This window comes from Perissodus microlepis, chromosome 10, assembly GCF_051167445.1.
Source record: "Perissodus microlepis isolate ML-2025 ecotype Zambia chromosome 10, ASM5116744v1, whole genome shotgun sequence".
NCBI classification, from domain to species: domain Eukaryota; kingdom Metazoa; phylum Chordata; class Actinopteri; order Cichliformes; family Cichlidae; genus Perissodus; species Perissodus microlepis.
The window spans coordinates 16,307,077-16,331,108 of record NC_140470.1 but is presented as its reverse complement, the minus strand read 5'-3'; the positions used below and the strand labels follow the sequence as shown (position 1 = coordinate 16,331,108).

Genomic DNA, 24,032 nt, shown 5'->3' with positions numbered 1-24,032 from the left:
ACTTTTCACCTCCTATCACAGCAATTTCATCAATATTTTCTTGGCCAGTAAAAGTTGCTGACACATATAATTATATTAGCTATTCAGATACTGTTTGATGCATAATAATGATAATGCTTAATTATATGAGGCAGTGGTGCTCAAACAGGTGCCGTGTGGAACCACTGGAGGATGGAACACAGACAAGTGGGTGAAAAATATGAAGTGAAACTAATGTGATTTTTTTGGGGGGTGGGGGCGGGGATAATAACCAAACAACATTTTGACTGGATCTTCTTCTCTTTTTTTTGTAAATGATTCATGGAAAATTGTTGTGTGTGTGTGTGTGTGTGTGTGTGTGTGTGTGTGTGTGTGTGTGTGTGTGTGTGTGTGTGAATTGGGCACTGAAGAAAAAAACTTAAGAAACCCTCCTCTAAGATAAGATAAGATAACTCTTTATTGTCATTGCACAGTCATACATAGTACAGTAGTACAATGAAATTGGAAAAACTGTCCTACGTCGGCACTACATATAACACAACACGACACGATATGACACATCACAACGCAACAAACAACACAACACAGTATAGTTTCTAAGACATATCACAATAAGGGTGCAGAGTATTTTACACCAAACATAAAGCCTACCATAAACTAGTAAAAAGTAGATTTAAAATCATTCATAAAAACACCCAACAGGAGTGGAGTGTAAAACACAAGGCGTGTGGTGATGCTTAAAGTAGAGCCATGTAACTTCAATAATGAAAATAAAATGCAATGCAATAGGCACAGCTGTGACAACTGTTCAGTTCCTGTACCCCTGCCAGCAAAGGTTTTCTGTGCCTCTCTCTGGTACAGACGCATGCAAAGAAGATTTGCACTGAGCTCACACAAACACTTGGTGCTTTTAAAAACTGCAGCATATGAAGCAACACGGACCTGCTGGGAAACAATAACCGTCAGATTAGTCCCTCCTCCCCTTTTTTTTTCCACCAAGAGGTGTTTGTCTTTACGCTTTGTTTTTTCTACAACAACCGCGTCTCATAATTCACTGTGTATGCAAATGGTTGAGTAACTCCAGGTAACCTTCAAGCCAAAGATACACACGGAAAACAATATCCTGTTTAAACACGAGCTTCGCTTCCCAGCCTGCCCCTTAATCTGTGAATTGTCCGTTCAAGGTACGTGTATAAAAGGATTTTCTGGGGAAACAAAACTGTTGGTTTACCAAACAGATCTGAGGGTGGGATTTGATAAGGACGGGAAAACTGCTTGCTCATCCTTTATCAGCAGGAGTGCATGAGTCAGCGCCGCTCTGATACACCCAGGGTTGTTACAACACACATAGGCAAGCACACAGACTCACACTCCCTCTATGCCTCTCCCCCCTCCTCCTCTCTCCCTCTCTCTCTCACACACACACACACACACATACACACACAGGCCATATGACTGAGTCAAGCTTAGTTTTTCGTTTGTAGCCGACTCCCGATAAGGATTTATGGGAAACATAGTCCGGTTAGACAGCATTCCATGTAGAAAAAACATGTGTGTTAAGCTTGCTGGGACTTAGTTACACACCCTAACCAGCGCGGAAATCTACTCCAGAGTAAGACTAAGGTAGGCATGCTTTCGTTCCTTTGTTTGTTGTTGTGTTGTATTTTATGAAGTAACATTAAAAGTATATCATGTTGTTGTGACAGAAGGGAACTGGTGAACTCTGACGGAGAGACTCTGTGTGTTTGCTGTACAAACAGATATCTATCTATCGTGGCCATGTCTGCCCCACGGTCGTCTGTGTTTACATTCGAGTCCACCGCTCATTCCTCCCATGTGCTGAGCTCCCTGGACGAACAGCGGCGGCGGGACGTGCTGTGCGATGTCACGGTGGTGGTGGAGGGCCAGAGTTTCAGAGCCCACCGCTCGGTGCTCGCTTCCTGTAGCGAGTACTTCGCGCAGAGGATCTCCTCATTCACACAACATGGGGCGGTCGTCACTCTTCCCCAAGAGGTGAGAAATCACGTCGTGACGCCACAGAGGTCGAAATTATTACACATGCACAAGCTCACGATAACAAAATGTTTTCTGAAAGTGAAGTGAGAAAGGCGCTTGTGAGGCTCGTTTCCTCACAGGTAGTCGCAGAGTTGGGAATTTGTTTGTTGTTGTTTTTTTTTAAATAATAAATGAGACCGACTGTTGTTTTAAAACGCACGGAAGCGCCAACATATAATCTCTGGCGTCAGTGGACAAATCCATATAGGAAAGATCAGGTCAAACCGGTTAGTGGCTAAATTTTGGTTAAAAAGTCAGACTTAGAGTACTTTTTTTATTCAAGTAAAACCTGCTTTCATAGACAGTCAGAGACTGTCATCATATTAACAGTTAATCCTTTTTATTTCCCGAAACTTCTTTAGTTGGCATAAATCAATCTATTTTCACATGTGGACATACAGTACTTTTCCCTTCATCATCTACTCTTACAGGAAGTACAGAATTAGGCAGAACATGCTCTTTTTAAAAGAAAATATGTATTTGACCTCTTTTACAGGTGACAGTCACTGGCTTTGAACCCTTGTTGAAGTTTGCCTACACGTCCAAACTACTCTTTGGAAAAGAGGACGTACTAGAAATCCGAAACTCGGCGGTCATTCTTGGCTTCAAAGACCTAGATGAGGGATGCTTTGAGTTTCTGCTCCCTAAGTTCCTCTCCACCACCACCAAAGGCCCTCCTCCATTCAAGAGAAAGACCTGTTGTAAAGAGAAGAGCAAGCGGCTGCCTTCAGAGGAAAACAGCAACACAGACTCTGACAGCGTATTGTTGGATGAAAAAGAAGTACAACCAGTTGCTGAGTCATCATGCCAGCGGGAAGTGGTTCAGGACTGTAACAAATCAGTGAACAACAAAGTGGGAAGTCAGAAGAGCACAGACACAAGTGCACTAGTAGCTGAGGGAACAAATGACAGTTTTATGCAGTGTCCAAAGTATCGCAAGTTCCAGCTAGCTTGCGGGAAGGACGCTTCTGTCACAGAGAAGAGCCTGGTCAAAACAGCAGGGGTCAGGAATGACTGTGTCATCTCTGACTTGCCGTGTTCCAGCAGTGCAAACAGTAAGAATGAAACCAAGGCTGAAATCTCTGGAAATTCAGTCTTAAGTGGCTACAGACAGAATAAAGGAGGGACTGATGAGCCATGGAAAATTCAAATGAATGATGGGAAGACAGAGAACTGCTTGGGCAGAGCGACAGCTCTTATGGTTAAGGACACAAATGAAGGAGGGGGCAAATGGAGCGAGAAAGTACGAGAGAATGATATTGAAATGGACGAAGGGCTAGAGGGTGCAAGTGCAATCGCCTCCTTGGAAATATCCAGTGTCCAGTCAGACTCCTCAGAGTCAAGCGCAGTGCTGACTGAGAGGTCATCAGGGTTAATGCTGCACCATGGCCCTCAAAGGGCCTTGAATGAGGGTCCTGTAATCTGTAGACCACTGAGGCAGGAAAGGTTTTGTATGGACATTGAAGAAGTAATAAGCCCTATTGTACGATGGCCAATCTCCAGTCAAAACAAGGCAGAGGATAAGATAGAGGGAGAGGGGAAGAGGGTAGATAATGCCTTTCAAGAAGCAAGAAAAGAAGGAAGCAAAAATGGAAGAGTAGCCTTGCCTGTAAATAATATCACTGCAGAGAAGGAAATGGCTGAGAGCCTGGCACGGCAGCTGGGATCTGATATAGACCACTCTCAGCTCAACTTTCATGACCCCGAGGGCAGATGTCCCACCAATACAGGGGCCCGATGCCCGCAGAGCACATCTTTAGAGTGGCCGAAGCATAACACCCCCAAAACAAGCTGTCCCCTTTTCCAGGATCTGGACCAAAGGAAATATTCATGGAAAGGAGAAGGGCTGTCTGAGTGTGAGGGGGCATCTCAGTCAGGTGTGTCCTCCTTTAACTCGGGGGAGGACGGCGACTCGGAGACAGAAACGGAAGGAGACAGCGAGTCCTGCGCAATAGAGAGGGCCAGGCAGGTGAGAAGTTAAAATGAATCTCTTCTCTTCTCCTCTGTCCGGCCCTGCTTAGCCACGACACCTTCTTCTGTAGTTCACGTTGTTCAGAAACTGCAGTGCCTTGAGAAGCATCACCACCTTGCCTGTGGGTGACTTCACTGTGCTTGTTATAGATACCAGTTTTTGGCACATTTTATCATATTCAAATTTGCTTTCAGGCAACAGAAAGGAGAGTTGCCGTGGAGGCTGGTTAAAAATTCACCCAGCTGCGTGTGCGTTGGGACCGTGTGTATGCGTCCAACCAGCTGGTTCAGAGTCCAGTTTAGCTTACATTCACAGCTCAGCCTGTTGAGTTAGTAATAAGTGTGAGTCAAACAACAAGTCTGAAGAAGCTCTCAAGTCCAAGCTGACCACTCGGATTGGACAAATAAGGCAGTGAGTGTGCAGACGAAGCTAAGGTCATTTCAGAGGAAAAGCTTTTATTTATAGTAGATAAAACAGTACATGGCTGATACTGTTCCAATATTTCATGTCCCAGTTTAGCAGCAGCAGGTTTTTAGAGTTAACAATTAACACCTTGGTAAAAATGTAACTCCTTGTTCACTTTTTTTCCCCGTTTACACCACTTACAGGAAGTCCCACAAGGGACTTTGAATAAAAACAAAGTAAATGAATTAAATTAAATTAAATTAAATTCGATAAATTAAAATATGCATAGCCACAAGAAATACACACTGGCCGTAATCATTTCATACCAATAGAGAAACAGTTATGTTTTTTCTGTGCCATCCTGTTTCTTTGTGGGTGTTCCCATACTCACATGTTATCTAACTTCCAGCTTTCTTTGTTTATTTATCAAAGCCTTTTGTAAGACAAACAGAGACAGTCCTGTGTTGTGATGTTGCGTAAAGATTTAAAAGTATGTCATTAAGGAACACTCTTTGTCTCATTGAGAAACGATGTCATGTAACATTTTCTTCTTCTTTTTTTTCCTGCTGGGTTTCTTCAGGTGCAGCTGCCATTCTCTGTAGACTGGATAGTGGAGCTGAGCCGAAACAACTTCCAGCAGCTGCTAAAGCAACGTGCCTTTACGCGTGAACAGCTGGACTTTGTCCATGATATGAGACGACGCAGCAAAAACCGCCTCGCAGCTCAGCGATGCCGCAAGAGAAAACTGGACTGCATATATAATCTGCAGTGTGAAATCAACAAGCTGGTAAGTATGTTTTGTTTTGTTTTTTTTAATCAGTAAATTTATCCAAAAGATGCTCTCGGTCGTGCTAATCGGATTGTGTGTTTTGTGTATGTGTATCACAGAAGACGGAGAGGGAGAAACTGATGCTGGAGAAGAGCCAGTTGAGCCAGCTAAAGTTGAAAACGTGTCACAGTGTTTCTGCTTTATGCCAGAGGGTCTGCAGTGAAGCAAATCTACAGCCAGAGCAGCTGCAGGTGTTAGCCAAGTACACCTCCCCAGACTGCCCTCTGTCCTCTTTCTGTCCTCACACAGACACTCTTCTCTCACAGCATGGGTTGCCACTCCAGCCATAGGTGTCCTCTGTGGGTGTTGAACAGTATATGACAAATGAGGAAGCTCCATGAAGTTCCAGCAGGGACACAGTCACTGGACAACATTGACTTTAGATACAGAACAAGCACACTGATATGGCGATACAGGGTGTCAGAGGACTGCGGCTCCTGAGGTTTTTTATTTCAAACTGATTTTGAAGCCTTACTGTAACCCTTCTCATACATTATCTGAGGGCCTTTACTGTGTATTGTGGCCTGTGTGCAAGCTCCAGTATGAAGCAATGGCTTTGCCAAGTACGATTTTAATTGTAATCGAAAAATTAATTTGCAAATAGAGGACCACAATCAACTGCATTTTTATTAACTACCCTTTGATTTCCAAATGTATATCGAGTGGGCGGGAATGTGTTCCTTGTGTTTAAAATCATTTCGATTGTCCACCGGTTAGAAGTCCTTCGATGGTGTGCTGTAGCAGATGTTTTTTTTAACACTGTAAATAGCTTACTATAGTTGAATATCTGGGGAAGCAAAGCAACACAGTCAGGGAGACATTTATAGTTTTAACTGTAACCGAATGGGGACATACATTTATAACATGCCTCACTGCCTGACTACCTCAGGATGACGTGTACATACTTTACAACACAGGTCTCAGGTGTGAACAAGACTATTTGGCCAAAATGACCTCTTGCCGAGGGTATTGGTTCAGCCCTCTTACTCAGCGTTAAACACACATCAGCATTTTGCACCGAAACCACGCAACTCAACCAACAAAACAAAAAGGACTTGACATAGTGTGGCATGTTTACCTTTTGTCTGGCTCTCAGTTTTCTGGCTGTCATTGTGGTTTTATATCATCCGCATTCCACAATGACACAGCTCTTTTAAACTGCAAACGCCTCTCACAGTTTTACTGTAACTCAGTGAAACACACCTCAGGAATTTTAGCTGAGTCTTTAGCTCCACTGCGTGAACAGAGCACGCCCGTCTGAGGAAAGGGTGGAATTAAAATGATTGAACCAGCCTCCATGTTTGTCTAACCTTTCATTAAATGGAAACATTGTAAGTTATCCACAGCCGATAAAGTTATCTTTATCGTTCGTATCTAAATTAATGGAAAAGATCAATAAGCACGCAATAAATAACGCAGTGATAGATTCAGATGTACAAACTGTTTTATGGTTGTCTTTTAGACTTTATTCTAGCAACTGCACTTTTTTTTCTCTATTCAGCATTCCGTTTATTAATCTGCTTTCTGTAGTGTTTAGCATTTGTTGCTTTGCAGCTACTCTTCTGGTTTTTCTGTTCACTATTTGCTGTTATTATATGTTTGCATTTATGAAATTGTTGTCACTCATAATAATCACCTGAGCGTAGCTGGACTTGAACTGATTAGTGTAAAATTTGATTTGAACAATAGTGTAAATCAGATATGCTGAGTAACCACACTGTGTTTTCGATGACTGTAAGCTTTGAGGGACAATGACAAAACAATCCTTTGCTTTCTCTTTCAAGCTGACTGCACACTGCACAAGAAATGCGCGATAACTTAGGTGCGTATTGCCCTCTAGTGGCAGTATGTGTGTTTATGCAATCATTCCACTAAGTACAGACGAGTAGTTTGTACTACATTGAGCTCTTCTATTGATTGTGTGTGTGTTTTTTAAGCCATGTTCCAAAAGTACTGTTTCTTTCTATGAACTTTTGCAAGTGCATTCCCGATTTTTCTTATTTTTAGACCATATGTAAAAACAAACCAAAAAACCCCAATATTAAACTGAATAAAGAAGCATAAAGTTTCCCAAACAGTAAAATATGTTTCTTTGTCCTTCACTTTTAATCCCAGAAAACATCAGTAACGTTAATAAGATGTAATATTTCTTAGCATGTATGACAGATAGCTGAGCTTACGGGGTCTTCAGAGGACTCATCTTTCAAATTGGACAGACATATTAATGATTTATTACTACACTACATCGTTAATATTACTCCCTTTAAATTTGTAGACACTCTCTACCACTTTGTCTCACCTCTGTGCTTTTTAATCTCCTGCCTGATCTTCCTTTGTTTTCACCTCTTTCATCACTGCCTGTCATCTCTTAGTTTTCTTTTATGTGAACAAAAACAGCACCACGTGCGCTGGATGACTACAACACTACACCAAGGTTTTTTAATTGCAGTAATATCAGTCATTCTCACAGCTTACTCAGGGTGAAAGAATGTATGAAATTGGGTGCAAAAGGTCAAGTGCGTTAATTTGGCCAAATTGATTGGGTGGGAACCGACAAACGATAAGTTCCAAGGGCTTAAAGATGAGGAAATCACCTTAAAGCAGGTGGTCCTAAGCCTGGGAAAGATTTGCTGGTATTCACAAAATGTGATTAAGTTCAAAATCCAGTCATTCTCGAGTGGCTGCACTTTTCTTTCTTTCTTTCTCTTTGTCTGCAGAAATTGGACAGCTTGGAAATGCACTGAATGAGTCATATTTGTATACGACCCCAGTTTATTGCAAGTAAAGTTTAGGATTTGTATAAAAATACAAATGTAATTCATATGAACTGTTTCACTTCTCGGTCACTAACTGGTATCTGTGAGTCTTGAAGTAAAAGCAGCTGCAATGTGCCTAACGTTACAAGAGGTGGCTCCACATGAACAATTCTTGGCAGTGACCACAGGGAGAAAGGCACTGTCAGATCATCAGACCAAGTCATTTTTATGATCTCCATACTCGTAACTGATTTATCAAACTTGTCACATGAGATTAATTAAGGTAGCTGATTGTGTGCTAATAAAGTACAGAGTGATCTGTTTTAATCAGTGTGAAATGTTTAAATGTTTTTTTTAAAGCAGTTGTGATGACAACTTCAGCGTGTCTGTTGGTTTACCTGCACTGAGTCCTTGGTAACCTTTTGTTGCTGTAACATTTAAGTGCCGTGTCTCTTCGATCTTCTCTTACTACCACCTTCTCTCTCTCTCTCTCTTCCTGTCTCACAGAGAATATATGGACATTTTCTGTAGGTGGATCTTTGGCAGAGCCCGAGAGCCACACAGTGTGCCTTAATGTGCTCATGAGTCCAACTTCCAGAAATCAAGAGTTAAATCTACTCCATCTCTCATCACACAATGAGTTTAAACTTTACGAATAAACAGAGAATGAAATAAAAATTGCCATTTGTTTTATTTTGAACGCCATATTTTGTGACTAATATCCAAAACAGCTTTTCAGTGATTCATTTACAGATTGGTGACAAATTAAAGGAAAAAACAAACCCTGACCTGTTTACAGTCGAGGGCTGTTTTGCTATTTGCGGATATTTTTCTGGTTTGATTTGGGATCTTAAGCATCCAAAGTGACAGAAATGCCATGCTGTGTTTCTATCCTGCCCCCTGACAGTACAAGAAGGGTCAAATGAATGGTATAAATATGAAAATTATGATTTAGATGTTACAGCCTTCCAGAGTTAGACAATCCTCTTCACCATCACCATCAGAACATCATTTGGAGAACATAGGATTTTTCAGGACACCTGCACAAAGTAGTTTCCTAAATAAAGAATTGTGTTGCTGGAGGTTTCGTAGAGAAAAAAATACAAACCATTTTCATGTGTTTTGGACTTTCCCACAACTCCAGCAACACTGGTCTCAGCTAAAGATAGCTATAGGAAGAATATTTAAGATAACAGTCCCCTTTTCTTTTGAGATCTTATATTTACGTTTAAGAGCAGATACACTGGATGAGTTTGAAAACAAATATCTGTACAAAATTTAATTGACTCCGACAAGAAAATGGTGAAAAACTGGATTACTGTAGTTCACGACATTTACATGATTAAGAAGCTGACATTTATTTTAAGACAGGAAGAGGAGCAATGTTTAAGTCTTGGGGATCCTGGATTGACGATGTATTATCATTTAGAGCAGATACTTCCACTCTCTACTTGCTAACCTCCTCAAAGTTATGTTAATATTACCTTATTTACTTACTTTCTTCATTGGTGTTGGGTTTACATGTGTTACCAAAGAAAATTATAATGTGAAAGCTGTTGTGGTGTGAATAGCATGTACATCCCTGATTCCAAATAAACATTTAAATAACAACAACAACAACAACAACAAAAAGATCAAATAGGTGTTTATCCTTTGGAAAAATACATTTCCATCCCTAGATTGCTGCTCCGCAGATTTATAGACAAAAGACAACTGAACCTCTTTTGGCTGGAAGCACATGGTGACTTTCTTCATCTTATTTTGTCCTTTGTCACTTTTCTGGAAATCCTGTTTCGTCAACGTACAACTTGATGGTTTTCAGATGACTGAGCTCTAAAATGCTTTGATGCTTTCTTGGTAAGGATGCCTTAACATGCCACAAGCAGATGACCTAATCTTCTAAACCCTCGGGCAGAGATTAATCAACAATCATGTGGCTTCCTTATGAGAATCTTAGAGTCCTGATTCAGCCTTACACACACACATACACAAACTCAATGTCTAATTTTTATTAAACTAATAAAAGTTAGACACTGATTTTCTGTTCACTGTCTTACAGTGGTCCTCAGAGTGATCAGAAAATAAATGTTTGTTCCAGGTTAAAGTGGATGAATAAAGTCATTGCTTTATGAAGTTTTATGAAAGTGTTAGAAAAACAGATAACATGGTTTATACGTGTTAACTGATTTCACAGCTTTAAAATAAATACACAAGTACAATCTGCACACAGCATAACAACTAAAGAAGTGATGTTAAGTCTTTCTTTGCTTCTCAAACACACCATACAATGACTTCTCACAGCACATTTTCCTGTGCCTGTAAAGTGTAACACTGCCATTCTGATATCATATGAGAGATGCATGATGTCAGACGCTCTCATGATGAGCTAAAAAATGTGACCTTTTTCTGTGGAGAGGCCATTGTTTAAATCCACCCTTATGCAAGCTGTAAATAACCAATAAAAACTCACACTACCACATAACACTGCCACATAAACCTCAGTCAGCTATGGAAGCAACCTCCCATAGTACATTTGCAGAAATGCCAACAGACCAAACACTTAATTTAATCCAGATTAGTGGGCTGATCCAGATCAGGATATGAGAGCTAACTTAAATTTATATCAGGTCAAATCCGGTCTTAATTCACAGAAGAAGAAGAAAAAGAATGGCGTGAATTTAAAGAATAATACTAGCAAGTAGTACACAGGAGCAGGCTCAATGCAAGGCAACTGGACAATCAGGTTAAGTACTAAATCCCACGGTATGTAGAAGATGCTGTATACAGTATCTGCATAATGTACCTAATGTATAAAATGTAAATCAAAGAATAGAAGAAAGCAAAAGGAAAAAAAGCAGAAAACATACTAAAGAAAAACTTCAAATAGCTAAGCGAGTAAAAACCACAGTGAAACAATAAAAAGAAGAGGAGAACAGGAACAATGATGCAGAGATTACAGAAATCTGCCTATATGGGTATGAGTGTTGATGCCTGCAAACAGAGAGAGATAGCTTCACAAAGATGTTGGAGGATACTCCAAAAAGACTCCAGTTACCATGGATACAAGGGGTTAGGTTCTGATGAAGAAAAATTACATACACAGACACTTAATAATCACTTCTGATAAAAGTGTGACTCAGGAGGTAGCGTGGGCCAAACTAACACTGTGAAGTTTTGGTAATCAGAAACTGATGGTTTGGTCCACGGCTCCAGCTGAAATGAACTGAACTGTCCTTGTGAGTAAGATGCTCTGTGAGTGTAGCTTGTAGTGTAAGGCACTATGAGAGATCAATAACAAAGCAGTCCATTTACCATTTAGATGTTATAAGCCTAAAACCCAGTGTTTAGCAGTATGACAACCACTCCCCTACTATTGACAAAGACATATGTCTGGGAAATCTTTGACCACATAAACTTGAATTGCTCCAGCACGTCTGTTCCATGGCCATAAAAGTCTGTTTACACCAAGCAGGCTCCAGGATGTTTGTGTGCCTAAAATATTTCACTCCACTTCTTTGCAGCTTCTTGCCACAACCAAACTGTTACTACAGATATAACCAACAAATTAAAGTTCGTTAGTTGTGTGACAGATTTGAAGCAGTTTATCTTGGTACATTACCCAGTGTTAAATACTCAAAGTTAATTATATAAACAACCTATTTGATTTTTTTTTTTTTTTTTTTTAAAAGTGAAAATTTCACATCATTAGAAAATAGCAAAAAAATTAATAAATAAATGGGATCCTCTGAAAGAGGTCAGTACTGTTTTCTTTGGCTAGTGCAGAATAAAATTAAAGATGTGTATTTGCATTGAGTCCTTTGGGTGTGTTGCATCAAGCGTATTGGGAGAACTTTTATACCATTCATGAGGTGAAGATGTTGCCAGTCTTTTTCAAAGCGAGCTGTTGTTGTGAGAGTAAAAATTTAATTAGGTTAAAAAAAAAATAGGCAGAGATGACCAGAGATTTGTGTCTACGCTCTCTGGCTCAACACACCACATCGTGACGAAAAGCACAGACAGCAGTGTTATTTCATTATTCCGGCAAAAACTTCACACTCGCAGCATGGCACGTTACAACAAAAAGTGTTAAATAAATGAGCAACTTCAAGTGACTTCAGTCTGCAAGCTTTGGTTTGCTCCTCAAAAGCGCAACAAACTAAAATGTTCAACTCTAGTTTGGACCAAAGAGCCTAAACTGTTCCAATCGTTTCATAGTACACACCACCACTGCTCCCCTTTCCTTGTAAGATTCAGATGGCTTTGCCTCTTAGTCCTGCTGTGCATCCATTCTTTATCAGTTCTCACACTGATCTGTCCTTTCATTATTTCAAGCAGCCAGAGCAGCTCATCTGCCTGTTGGAGTTGAGCTGCGGCGAGATGGTGTCGGGTACCACAGTTTTCAGGATGTCGTTTTCTGTGGCCATGATGTGCTTGACTAGGAAGTTTGCAGCTTCACTGATGTTGAGATTGTCCTATATGAGAGAGAAGAACTCATTAAAACAACGTCCCAGTTTTACTAACCTTGTGTCAGAACACTAACAGAGCATTAGAAGCATTTACATGATCCCACCTTTATAAATGTGACCAATCGGACTGCTTTTACCGTCACAGAAACACCATCAACGTCTTTAAATAAATGCAGTAAACGTTCTTCTGGCTGCTCCACATAAGGGGTGGGTACATCTGTTTGTATAGTCTACCTCTGACACTTCTGGGCAAATCTGCACCTTATAAACTTTGACCTTTCAGAATGTCGAGTCTTGATGCCACAAGCAGCTCCAACACGTCAGTGTCAACAGCAGATGTGTAAGTGAATGCAATATTAGCAGAATTCTATGCAGCAGCATAAAAGTAAAACAATTTTACGGTGTTCTTCTGGAAATGTCGACAAACACACCGAGTACTGAGCGTGAACATTTTATTTAAACCTAGTAATTTAAATGGTCAAGATCGCAGAACACCAAATGCATGTATATCATAACTACAGCAAATTATATGCTGCCTAAAACACAAATTATCCAGCACATTAAGCAGGTAGAAAATGTATATGTTCTCAAACTGAGGTTTTATAATGCCCACTCAAGAACAGAACTGAAAACAGTGGGGTTTTGATTGGAAGCAGAACTCCCCGTAGGATGTGGGAGTTTTTGAACACCAGACAGTTAACAATAACTTATGGAATTTCTTCTAACCCTGCACTGTAAATGTATCTCATGAGCATATAAAAGCCCAGTTAGCTCTATGGAGATGATCATTTCTGACTAAAGTGACCAAGTGTGACTCAGAGATGGCTGGGATTCTTTCAATCCTAAACAGTGCTTATATTTTGAGAAGTATCCTTAGTTGCACTCTTGCTCGGGGTTGTATGTGTTTCTTAAATGGTTGCTCTGGGAAGCAACTGATTACCTTAGTTTGGCTTCTCTTCTGACACTCAGGAACAAAGCTAAAAAAAAGCTCTGTTTCAGTCAGATAAGACTATTTTAAAATGACTGATTGATTAAAGCAGCACAATATAGTCAGCATTTGGCATCTAGGCTCTTGGCTCATTATTCCCTGCTAATATATTATATGTAAAATTAGGGAGAGATGAGTCAATATCCCCCAGGGCTTACAGTTGGGTGCTATGGTGCTGGTGGAGAAGGATGCAGGGAAGCTGTGGCTACATGTTGGTGGGAGAGATGGGAACTATAACAGCTTAAAAAGACTTCCAATAGGAAGGGTGTGTTTGTTATATGATGTTAGGAAAATGAGGTATGTTCTGTGTTTGTTTAAGAATCTGTTTCATTCCATACTTCGGAAATGACTAGCAAACTGTAGCAAACGTATTATAACTGTACTTTGGTCGCACCTTGGCAGAAGTCTCAAACCAACCGACAAAGCCGTGGTCCCTGCAAAACTGGTCCATTTTAATGCCATTGTTGGTCAGCTCCCTGCCCTGGTCACACTTGTTGGCCAGCAGTACGGTGGTGATGCTCTTTCCATTAGCCAGCATTAATTTAGAATCCAGATCTTCTTTCCACTTAACGACAGCCTCAAAGGTTGTTGGCCGTGTCACGTCGAACACTATGAAGGCCCCCATGGCTTCACGGTAGTACACTCGTGTCATGTTCCCAAAACGCTCCTGACCTGTGATTCACAAACACAGACAAACAGGGAGATTCATTCATTCGTAAGACAGCGTTGTTGTTGCCAGCATCAGATCCAATGACAGATTTTCATTGTTCTTCCTGCATGTTTGCAGCAAAACAACTAATACAGCTGACTGCAGTCTGCAGTGCCTGCATTCCCATGAAACAGCACATTCCTGTAGTCTTACCATCATGTCGCACATAAACATATGGCCAATGTGACTGCTTGATTTGCTTAATTTAGACATGCAATTTGCAAGTAGTCTAAAACAGCATTTATCCCTGTACGCATGTGAAAAGTCTATATGGAAAATGTATGCACGTGGATGTACGTGGGTTCATCTGAGCTTGTGCAAGAAATGAAAATTAGAGGAGCAGGTTAGCTGTCAACAACACATTCCCTCAGAGATGCGTGATGCTAATTTGACTTGTTGGTCCGGAACAGAGCGCGTAGGTGTGTGCATCCTGCTTGCTGTGCAGGAAATGTCCTCTCAGCAGAAAAGTTAATACTAATGGATGGATGAGAGGCCACTTCTGGCTTTAATAAAAGCTCTCTGAGAAAGACAAAGTGTTGCCATTTGCCATCATGAGTAAGGGGAAATTGATAGCTTCCTCCTTTCGTGCAAGACTGTATATAAATAACTGCCATTGTGTAAGAGAAGTCACAGACAGACATGTGTCACATTTGTCACTTGACAAACTGTCATTCAGTAAGCCTACGGTGCTCTTTAAAGTTTTGCATGACTTCCGATCAAAGCATATGAAATGTATTCCCCACATGATGAAAAGAGGATTAAGGTTTCACTCCTCAGTGCCTATCTGCCCATCTGGATTAATTCAACCAGGTAGACAAACTAAATCAGATGTGACTTACTATATTTACTTGACCCTGACATAATCATTTAATTTAATGAAGCAAAATTAAACCCATAAGGCATGTACCTCTGTGTGTGTCTCACTTTGCTCGTTGTGACTGAGTAAGGTGGTTTTGTTTTTTATTAGGGCTACAAAACACTCCTGTAACTCCTTTAAATCTCCCTCACATGGCTCTAATCACATGATGCAACATCATACCTTAAATGAATGACTGAACAACAGTGTGCTGCTCTTGTCTAAGCAGTGTGTGTGTGTCAGAGAGAGAGAGAGAGAGAGAGAGAGCGTGGGTTGTGTCAGATACCAGCTCTCCACAGTGACAGTGCATCTCTAAGTTGTGAACGTTTCATAAATATAGAAGAGTCATGCCTCGTTGTCACTTAGAAGATACGTGTTATCTACCCAAAGGATCTTTTTTTCAGGAACTAAGCAGCACAGCTACAAATTTTCTTTTTCCTCCTCCACTAGTTCTTTTACATTTCATATTTTAAAATACCAAAAGGAGGAAAAATGGTGTAAACGGCGTACAATACAGATCCCTTACACCCGCCATAAACTTTTGTGGAGGAAAAGCAAGTTGCCAGTTTATTTGGCCTGCTGTCACACCTACAGACAGATACAACACGTAACACACACTCAGCTTCTTCACTGCCCTACCTGCAATGTCCCACAGCTGGAGCCGCACCGTCTCTGAATCCCAGTTTAACACTTTCAGGGCGAAGTCAACTCCGATCGTAGCCCGGTAATTAGTCGAGTAGGTGTGGTGGACGTAGCGCCTGATGATGGAAGTCTTCCCGACCCCCAGGTCTCCGATGACCAGCACCTTATACAGGTGCTCTTTCCGGAGACTCGGCATACCATTGGAGTGTGAAGGATAGTTGGTCATTCCACCTGTCAGAGCTCAGCAGCGGTAGCAGTTTTCAGTAACGCTGACCTGGCTCGAGAGCAGTTCGAGTGCGTTCCCCTGGTCTCCTGCGTGTCTTTCTCCGCCCTCCCTGTGGGGGGAGTGTGTGATTGCTGTGGGGTTGTGTTTGGGAACTTGTGACCTCGCCTCGCCACTCTGAGGAGACGTCAGTGAAGTAACAAGACTTTGCGAGTGTCTGTACTGCCCCTTTATACAACGGGTTAACCGTTTACGTGCTGGCATCACAAGTTCGTCTGACTGTTAAATATTAACGAAACTATAAGCACTAACTTAACAAGAGCAATACCCGAATCTCGCTGTTAAAGAAAACAAAAATTACACAACAGACACTGGTGCTGTTTTGTATTGCGGTAGGGTAACTGAGGATAACTTTTAATTGAGAACATCACGGTGTTCTAAACATGGACCAGCCAAGGAGCAGAGGTGGATAAGTGAGTCTGTATCAAAAATACTCTTAGTGATTAGTTTTAGCCAGTTAACAGAAACACAGATTTATTCTGTAACTTCAAATTGGATATTCATCTGTTTGGGCAGTTGCTATCTGTTCTCTGGGGGAATAAAACAAACAAAAACAAGTGCTTGCATATACGTACTTAGGTTGGTTGCAGAAGTATACAGTGGATGCAATAATATTAAATGCTTTAATAGGATATACATGGATGCATATGCAGTGAGTGAGACTGTGAATCTACTGTACATATGTTCCTGCAAACCCAGCCCTCATGCCTTCAAGCCACATTATGTTATTGTGCGAATATAAAATAGTCTGGAGGAGTGTGAGAATCATCAAATGCCTGTGCGTGAGCTCAGCCAAGAAATATATGTTTGCATTTTTAAAGCAGTATGCATAGTAGGCTCAAAATAAAAAAATAAAAAAATGTATATGTTGCACAGCCTTTTAGAGTTTTCACATATTGAGCAAACGCAGAGCTTTATGTTGCTTCAAAATATTACAATGACAAAACTTTTATTTAACTTTACAAGTGTATAGTTTTAATTTCCCTTTGTATTGCTGTTTGACCCCTTTGCAGAGTACAGCTGCAGCCTGCATAGCATTGACAAAACATGATACTATTTAGCTTTCTGTCTAGCCATAAAACAAAATAACAAAATACAGAGAAGGTTAAATTCTTAAAAAAAAATAAAAAAATCCATCATATTCCTGGTTTTTGATCATTTATTCACACATGTATTTACAAAAATGGCACAAACATCAGACCTAAAATACTGTGGCTAAAATAGTTATAAAGCTAATTGCTTGTTTGTCCAAAAGCCTCTTGTAGCCTTTGTTTTCTCAGAAGAGATAATTATACAATAAATAATTTTAAAGTGTTTTTGTGGATATTTTGTTGACTCCATATGGGGGATTTTCACATACTACTCTAAAGAGGTATGTGCCACTCTGCCTAGACATCTTGCCCCACATATAAAATGTTTCAGTTCCACCACTGACCTGTGGCAATGACTGAAAACACCTGAATTAGAGATTAAGTGATGTGACCCAATACTTTTGTCCACGTAATGTTTCTATATGAAGAATTTATATGTTGCAGAAATGTAGCATTTGTGGTTTATTGGTCTGTAAATTAATCAACTTAGTAAATCAGAAATACAAATTATAATTTAAAAAAAAAAAGGAAAAAAAAAAAAAAAAAAAGAACAATTGTGGAAATTGGATCAGAGCATATACAGGATTATTTACTCAGGTTTTATGTACTTGTATTTTATTTAATTGTTGGTTTATAGCTCAAGGTACTGAGAAATATATTAAAATTAAAAGTAATTGAAATCATCAACAGCTACAACTGCAAAGCTATATACACAAAAATAAATCAACAATTGCCACCTCATTCAAAACAAATCCTGAAAATGCCTTTAGACAAAGCTACATTTGCAAAACTTCTGGTTTGTACTGGTTTCTAATTAGTAACAAGAGAAGACATGGTTTAAACCCTATCCCTACTATTACTTCACTTTTCAGCTAATGAACTGACATATTTCATATTTGAATCTGTGTCAAAGATGGGGAAAGGCTCTGTTGTAGTCTTGCTCTATCTTGCAGCTGTATACTTGACTAAAGCTGGAGGGAGATTGAAAGGAGGTGGTAGATCCATCCTAGGAAGAGACAGAGCACAAATATTGACTTGTGGCTTTGTTAGACAGTTACTTGAATCTATAAAGCATGTACAGGTATTGTATGCACATCTATTGGCTATTTTGACAGATATCACTATTTTTTATGTCTTTCACAGAAAAACCAATGTAAGCAGGCATAGGACATTTAAATGAACAGATAGTAAGACTTTTACCCGTTTTGATTTGAGGCTTTGATTTTATAGTTTAAATGTCATTTATTATGACACAAAGAGGCAAATAGCAGCAACGAACTGAAGACGCTCACCTGTCTTCAAACTTGTGGTTGCACTGTGACCACAAACTCTTTGCGCACATGTTTGCTTCCTGTGTTGACACTCAGTGTATAAATCCCTGCATTAGCATCAGTCACCCACCGGAGCTCCAGAGATTCAGTCTCTGACAACAGTTCATCATTCTGGGGCAAAGCATGATTATGTAGCACATAAAAAAACTTTTATTTTGAAAAGAAGTCAGAGTTAAATTCAGTTTTAAATTCCAAGTTTCCTTTACCTTGGTCCATCTGTACTGTGCGTTTGGAAATGATGTGCAGCGAATTGTCACATTTTCTCCATTATGGACTTTAACAGTGCCATTCACATCACACGTTATTTTAATGTCATCTATTGAGGAAAGCATAAGATTAATTAGATTTGTTGATCACACAAAAAAAAAAAAAAAAACGTAAAAAAAATAATAATTATAAAAAAATCAACCGACTGAGTGATGTGAAAAGCACATTTTTGTAATATGTCTTCTGCCAGTGTTGTGATCACAACATCCCTTCCGCTGAACAGAAGAGTGTGTTGTGTCGTGTGTTATGAGACAAGTAATATGAAAAAGAAAACTGTGTCTTTTAGCAGAGCTCCTAGATGTGTTCTTTTCGTTCTTACTTGGATTTGCTGAGCGGTAAATAACTGCTGAGATTGGCAGAGACTGAGTGCTCTGATGCAACCTCAAGTAATGTGAAATATATGCAATACAGCATTAGATAGAAAGATGTTGTGTATTTCTATTTAAATATTAAATCCTGGGTGGTCTACAAAGTCTGGTTTAGGTACTTAGATATGGCTTTGTGCGTACTAGGTTCTCTTACCTTTGATTATTAGCTGTGTTTTAACGTTTTTGGATCCATCAGGAAAGGTGGCCATGTCACAAACATAGATGCCTTCATCCGATTTCTTCACATCAGAAAGTTTTAGATGGGAACCCAGGACATCAGCACTGTTGTTCTCAATCTGGATGGTAATATTTTGCCAGAATAGATTGATTCCATAAAATTGGCTGTACAAACCCAGCTTTGTGTTTTCCTTACTCCATTCAATGCTGACAATCTTGTTATCAGTAGCACTTTTTAAAGTGCAGGGTAAGGAAACATTCTGGCCCACTACAGCTTCCATCTTTTCATAATGGAACAACTCAACACCCTGGATCCCTGTCAGACACATCAGATAGAGTTAGAAGTCAATATTGGTATCGAATACCCATCTTTGCTGATTCATCATAACACGCATGCAGGCACGCACAAAAGGATATATACAGAATATAAAGAATTACCTTGACTGATAGAATTAGATTTGTTGATCACACAAAAAAAACGTAAAAAAAATAATAATTAAAAAAAAAAAAAAATCAACTGACTGAGTGATGTGAAAAGCACATTTTTGTAATATGTATTCTGCCAGTGTTGTGATCACAACATCCCTTCCGCTGAACAGAAGAGTGTATTGTGTCGTGTGTTATGAGACAAGTAATATGAAAAAGAAAACTGTGTCTTTTAGCAGAGCTCCTAGATGTGTTCTTTTCATTCTTACTTGGATTTGCTGAGTAAATAGCTGCTGAGATTGGCAGAGACTGAGTGCTCTGATGAAACCACAAGTAATGTGAAATATTTACAATACAGCATTAGATAGAAAGATGTTGTGTATTTCTATTTAAATATTAAATCCTGGGTGGTCTACAAAGTCTGGTTTAGGTACTTAGATATGGCTTTGTGCGTACTAGGTTCTCTTACCTTTGATTATTAGCTGTGTTTTAACCTTTTTGGATCCACCAGGAAAGGTGGCCATGTCACAAACATAGATGCCTTCATCCGATTTCTTCACATCAGAAAGTTTTAGATGGGAACCCAGGACATCAGCACTGTTGTTCTCAATCTGGATGGTAATATTTTGCCAGAATACATAGATTCCATAAAACTGGCTGTACAAACCCAGCTTTGTGTTTTTATTTGTTTCCTTACTCCATTCAATGCTGACAATCTTGTTATCAGTAGCACTTTTTAAAGTGCAGGGTAAGGAAACATTCTGGCCCACTACAGCTTCCATCTTTTCATAATGGAACAACTCAACACCCTGGATCCCTGTCAGACACATCAGATAGAGTTAGAAGTCAATATTGGTATCGAATACCCATCTTTGCTGATTCATCATAACACGCAGGCACGCACAAAAGGATATATACAGAATATAAAGAATTACCTTGACTGATAGAAGCAAGGAGCAGAAGAGTGAGAACCATTCTCAATACATTTCCAGTCATTTTCAAGGTCCCGATACTCATTATGGCCAATCAGGCTGAATGTATTGTGCCTAACTGAGGAAAGACAGAAACGATACACTGCCTGTTAACTGAGGTTTGAAAACCGGGCAGCACTAGCAGGATGGCTTGTCGTTACACGAAGCCACACAGAGACTCATGTGTGTATTTCTGAAGCTTTGTGGTTAAAAAAAGTTAGTTGTGACAAAAAGACACAACTAACTAACAAATTCAGAAAGCTGTTGATGTTTGATTTCAATTAAAACCACCTGTCTAACGTACATTCATGCTTCCTCTCTTTTTGATCCTCTAGTATAGGGGTGTCAAACTCAAATACACAGTGGGCCAAAATTCAAAACTGGAACAAAGTCGCGGGCTAACATTAATATTTACTGAAAAAAAAAATCTTCCCCCAGATATAAGAATGATTCTTTTCTTATGGACTCAAACAAGTTTTGCTGAAAAACTGAATATGGAACAAGCAAAGCTTAATACTAAACAATATATATATATTAGCTGTATAATACCAGTAGGCCAGCTCTAATAGTAATTTGGTATGGCTTCGCGGGCCAAATATAATTAGGCTGCGGGCCAAATTTGGCCCACGGGCCAGAGTTAGACACCTATGCTCTAGTAATATTACTGACTTTCTCTTTCCACTGTCATGGTTAGTATGGCCATTTGAGGGGTTTGTCACTTGAGTGTAAAAATACAGCTATGATAAACATTTGTATACATCAGTGTATGCTTTTCAAAATAAATATGTGGTAAATATATAAATATGCGAAAAACAGAAAGACAAAGAGTTACCCAAAATCAAGGTTTAAAAAAAATAGTTTTCACAGAATCCACAGATCTCAAGCTCAAGGGAGAGAGTCATCTGGGGACTAATATTGTAAAAGCTCTGTCACCTTTAGCTCTCAGTATTGTATGACGCACAGCCAGCAGGCCCTGACCATATCAGCTCAGGGACATGCTGGGGATGTATTGATGAAAATGTTCACTGAGGTACGTTGGAGCTCGTTCATGCAGAGCTCCAAAAGTCAAGCTCTGGGTAGTTACCCAACAATGAGACTGTGGAGACTAGTGGCAGACGGGGCCGGCTATACGGTGGGGCAAAAGGGGGCAATGCCCTCTTAAACAAACGTCATGCCCCCTTAAGTCAACTTTCAGAAGTTGAGAAAGAAAATAATAGATTAATAATAGATTACCCACAAACTGAATATGGACAAGATTTACTACAGTAGCTGAAAAATCCGCTTGAAAAGGCACAAACGAGATGATAGGTTTCACGTGCCGTTCGTTCTTGACCTCCGTGCAGTCTTTGTACGCAGGCTACCACAGCACCCCCAACTAAACATCCTGCTAAACGCATCTTGCCTCCGCCTTCAAGTTGAACTGAAGTTGATAAAGAGCCCATGTCAAAGTATTGTGGTTAAGTTAACTCCAATTTATTAACCTACCTCTGAGATGAAGTGCAGCTGCGAAGAACGTACTTTCTCCCGTTTGACTACGGCAGGCAATGAGGTGCGTTTATTGTCTGTCTGTCAATTTGAGTTTCCATGAAACCGCGATAAACAGGTATTGATGTTGTTTTTTTTATTACTATGCCAACCCTTTTTAGTTTTGTAAGTACTGGCTATATTGAGAGGTCTTATTTTATTCTTACTTCTTTTCGAAAATTTATTTGAATTAGGCCATCCAATTAAGATATATTTTATATTGTTGGTTGTAAAGATCTGGATGGATATTTTATTTTAGTCTTCTATTTCTATTCTTTTTATTTTTCAAAACATTGTGAATTCTCTCTCTCTCTTTTTTAGAACCTACCCTTTTTAGTTTTGTTAATATTGGCAAAAGTGTGAAGTGTTATTGTTGGTTTTGAATATATTCGATATAGGCTATCCAATTGAGGTAAATGTCTTTTTTTTTTAGTTGTTAGAATCTGATGAGCAATATTTTATTTTATGTTATTTTTGGGGTTTTTTTTGCTTTTCTGTTTTCCCCCTGACCGTTTGCCACCTTAACGTGGTCAGGGGGTTTGCATGTCATAGTGACCATAAAAGCTAGACCATCAGTAGCTTAGCCTTCAGGTGGGACACCCAAGTTGGTCAGGTCTTAGGGTAGAGGCCTGACAAAGTGCAATCCAATTACATGACAAAAACAGTTATCCAGAGTAGGACTGCCACGATATTCGACTAGTCATGATTACGTTGACTATCAAAATTGTCAACAACTAATTTAATAGTTTAAAGCTTTATAAGATCCTGAAAGACGCAGGAATAAGTAGTAGGATTTAAGAGTGTAATAACGGACTGAAACAGAAGATAGCAGCAATGAATGTACAAAGATGCCAGCTGCCGTTAAACGCCAAAGAAGAAGAAGAAGAAGACGCAGTCTCTGGTATCGTAGAAGCTGTGTCCAAATTCAGGGTCTGCATCCTGGAGGCCGGATTTGAAGGCTGATTACGTTACAGCAAAGCGACGAAGGCTGTCCAGATTCAAAGGCTCCTCAATATGTGGCCGACAAATGTGTCCTCTTTTTCCCCAGATTTTAAGCATGGGTCTGGTGTATCCTTCGTGGCCCAACCTATCCCAGAATTCATATTGCGGCCCAGCCATTTCCAGTTTCCAGCAATGGCGGCAGCTACTTAGTTTTAATATTACCCTTTCTGGGTCACAAAATAAACTTTTAAGATACTTTTAAGAATGTAGCTGTGTAAACTTCAAATATCTGCTCGATTTATCAAGATATCACATATTTGCAAAAGTGCTCCGACGTTTTCGGAGACGTCTGTTACCCACTAGCTTGATAGCTAGCTGGGGGTTCAAGGCTCACTAGAGCCGGCGAACTCAGGTTAAACATGATATATAAGTCACTCAGATAACTTCAAAATGTTATTGTTTGTTTTTTTCATTCAGTATTTTATTTGTTCTTGAATAAAACGGTTTGGCTGAGATTAAAGTTATGGTTTTCAATCAGCTGAATAAACAGAAAACTGATTAAACAGAAGTGTGAGATAGTTGAGAATTTACTCCAGTGTCCTGTTATAAAAAGAACACAGCAGCACAGCTCAGGTTTGCAAAATTACATCTGAACAATCATCTCTAGGAAAAATAACCTGTGGACAGGTTAGATCAATGTGGAGATGTTTGGCCATAATGGTACCACATATGAAAGAGAAGCAAAACGTGTATATCGACACAAACACCTGATAACAACTGTCAAGCACGGTGGTTAAGGACTGATGATTTGTGCTCGTTTTGCAGCCACAGGACTTGGTAAACTCCTCTGTACATTCTACAGTCAAATGTGGGGCCAAATCTCTGACAGCTTTGCTGAAATTGGCTCATGCCAAGACAATGGTTCAAAGCACAGCAGCAAATCCACAACAAAATAACTGGAAAAAAAAAGAATCAAGATGTTGCACATTTCAAGT

At 39.7% G+C, this 24,032-nt stretch overlaps 3 protein-coding genes across 3 annotated transcripts; 1 reads left to right on the top strand and 2 right to left on the bottom strand.

The window, feature by feature from the left end:
• Positions 1-1,276: 1,276 nt before the first annotated feature.
• Positions 1,277-8,704, top strand: bach1b (BTB and CNC homology 1, basic leucine zipper transcription factor 1 b). The gene is made up of 5 exons (XM_084942455.1): positions 1,277-1,602; positions 1,740-1,992; positions 2,531-4,003; positions 4,992-5,198; positions 5,300-8,704. The coding sequence occupies exons 2-5, from the start codon at positions 1,759-1,761 to the stop codon at positions 5,528-5,530; spliced, it is 2,145 nt and encodes a 714-aa protein (XP_084798581.1). The 5' UTR covers positions 1,277-1,602; positions 1,740-1,758; the 3' UTR covers positions 5,531-8,704.
• Positions 8,705-8,849: 145 nt separating this feature from the next.
• Positions 8,850-16,066, bottom strand: rab38b (RAB38b, member of RAS oncogene family). Its single transcript, XM_084942456.1, has 3 exons — positions 15,655-16,066; positions 13,845-14,122; positions 8,850-12,468 (listed from the first exon to the last, which is right to left on the bottom strand). Exons 1-3 carry the CDS (start codon positions 15,881-15,883, stop codon positions 12,319-12,321), a joined length of 657 nt encoding a protein of 218 aa, XP_084798582.1. The 5' UTR covers positions 15,884-16,066; the 3' UTR covers positions 8,850-12,318.
• Positions 16,067-16,872: 806 nt separating this feature from the next.
• Positions 16,873-22,135, bottom strand: LOC146379136 (junctional adhesion molecule-like). Its single transcript, XM_084940480.1, has 7 exons — positions 22,057-22,135; positions 20,536-20,650; positions 20,070-20,417; positions 19,152-19,490; positions 18,569-18,678; positions 18,324-18,473; positions 16,873-18,037 (listed from the first exon to the last, which is right to left on the bottom strand). The coding sequence occupies exons 2-6, from the start codon at positions 20,615-20,617 to the stop codon at positions 18,330-18,332; spliced, it is 1,023 nt and encodes a 340-aa protein (XP_084796606.1). The 5' UTR covers positions 20,618-20,650; positions 22,057-22,135; the 3' UTR covers positions 16,873-18,037; positions 18,324-18,329.
• Positions 22,136-24,032: the final 1,897 nt, after the last annotated feature.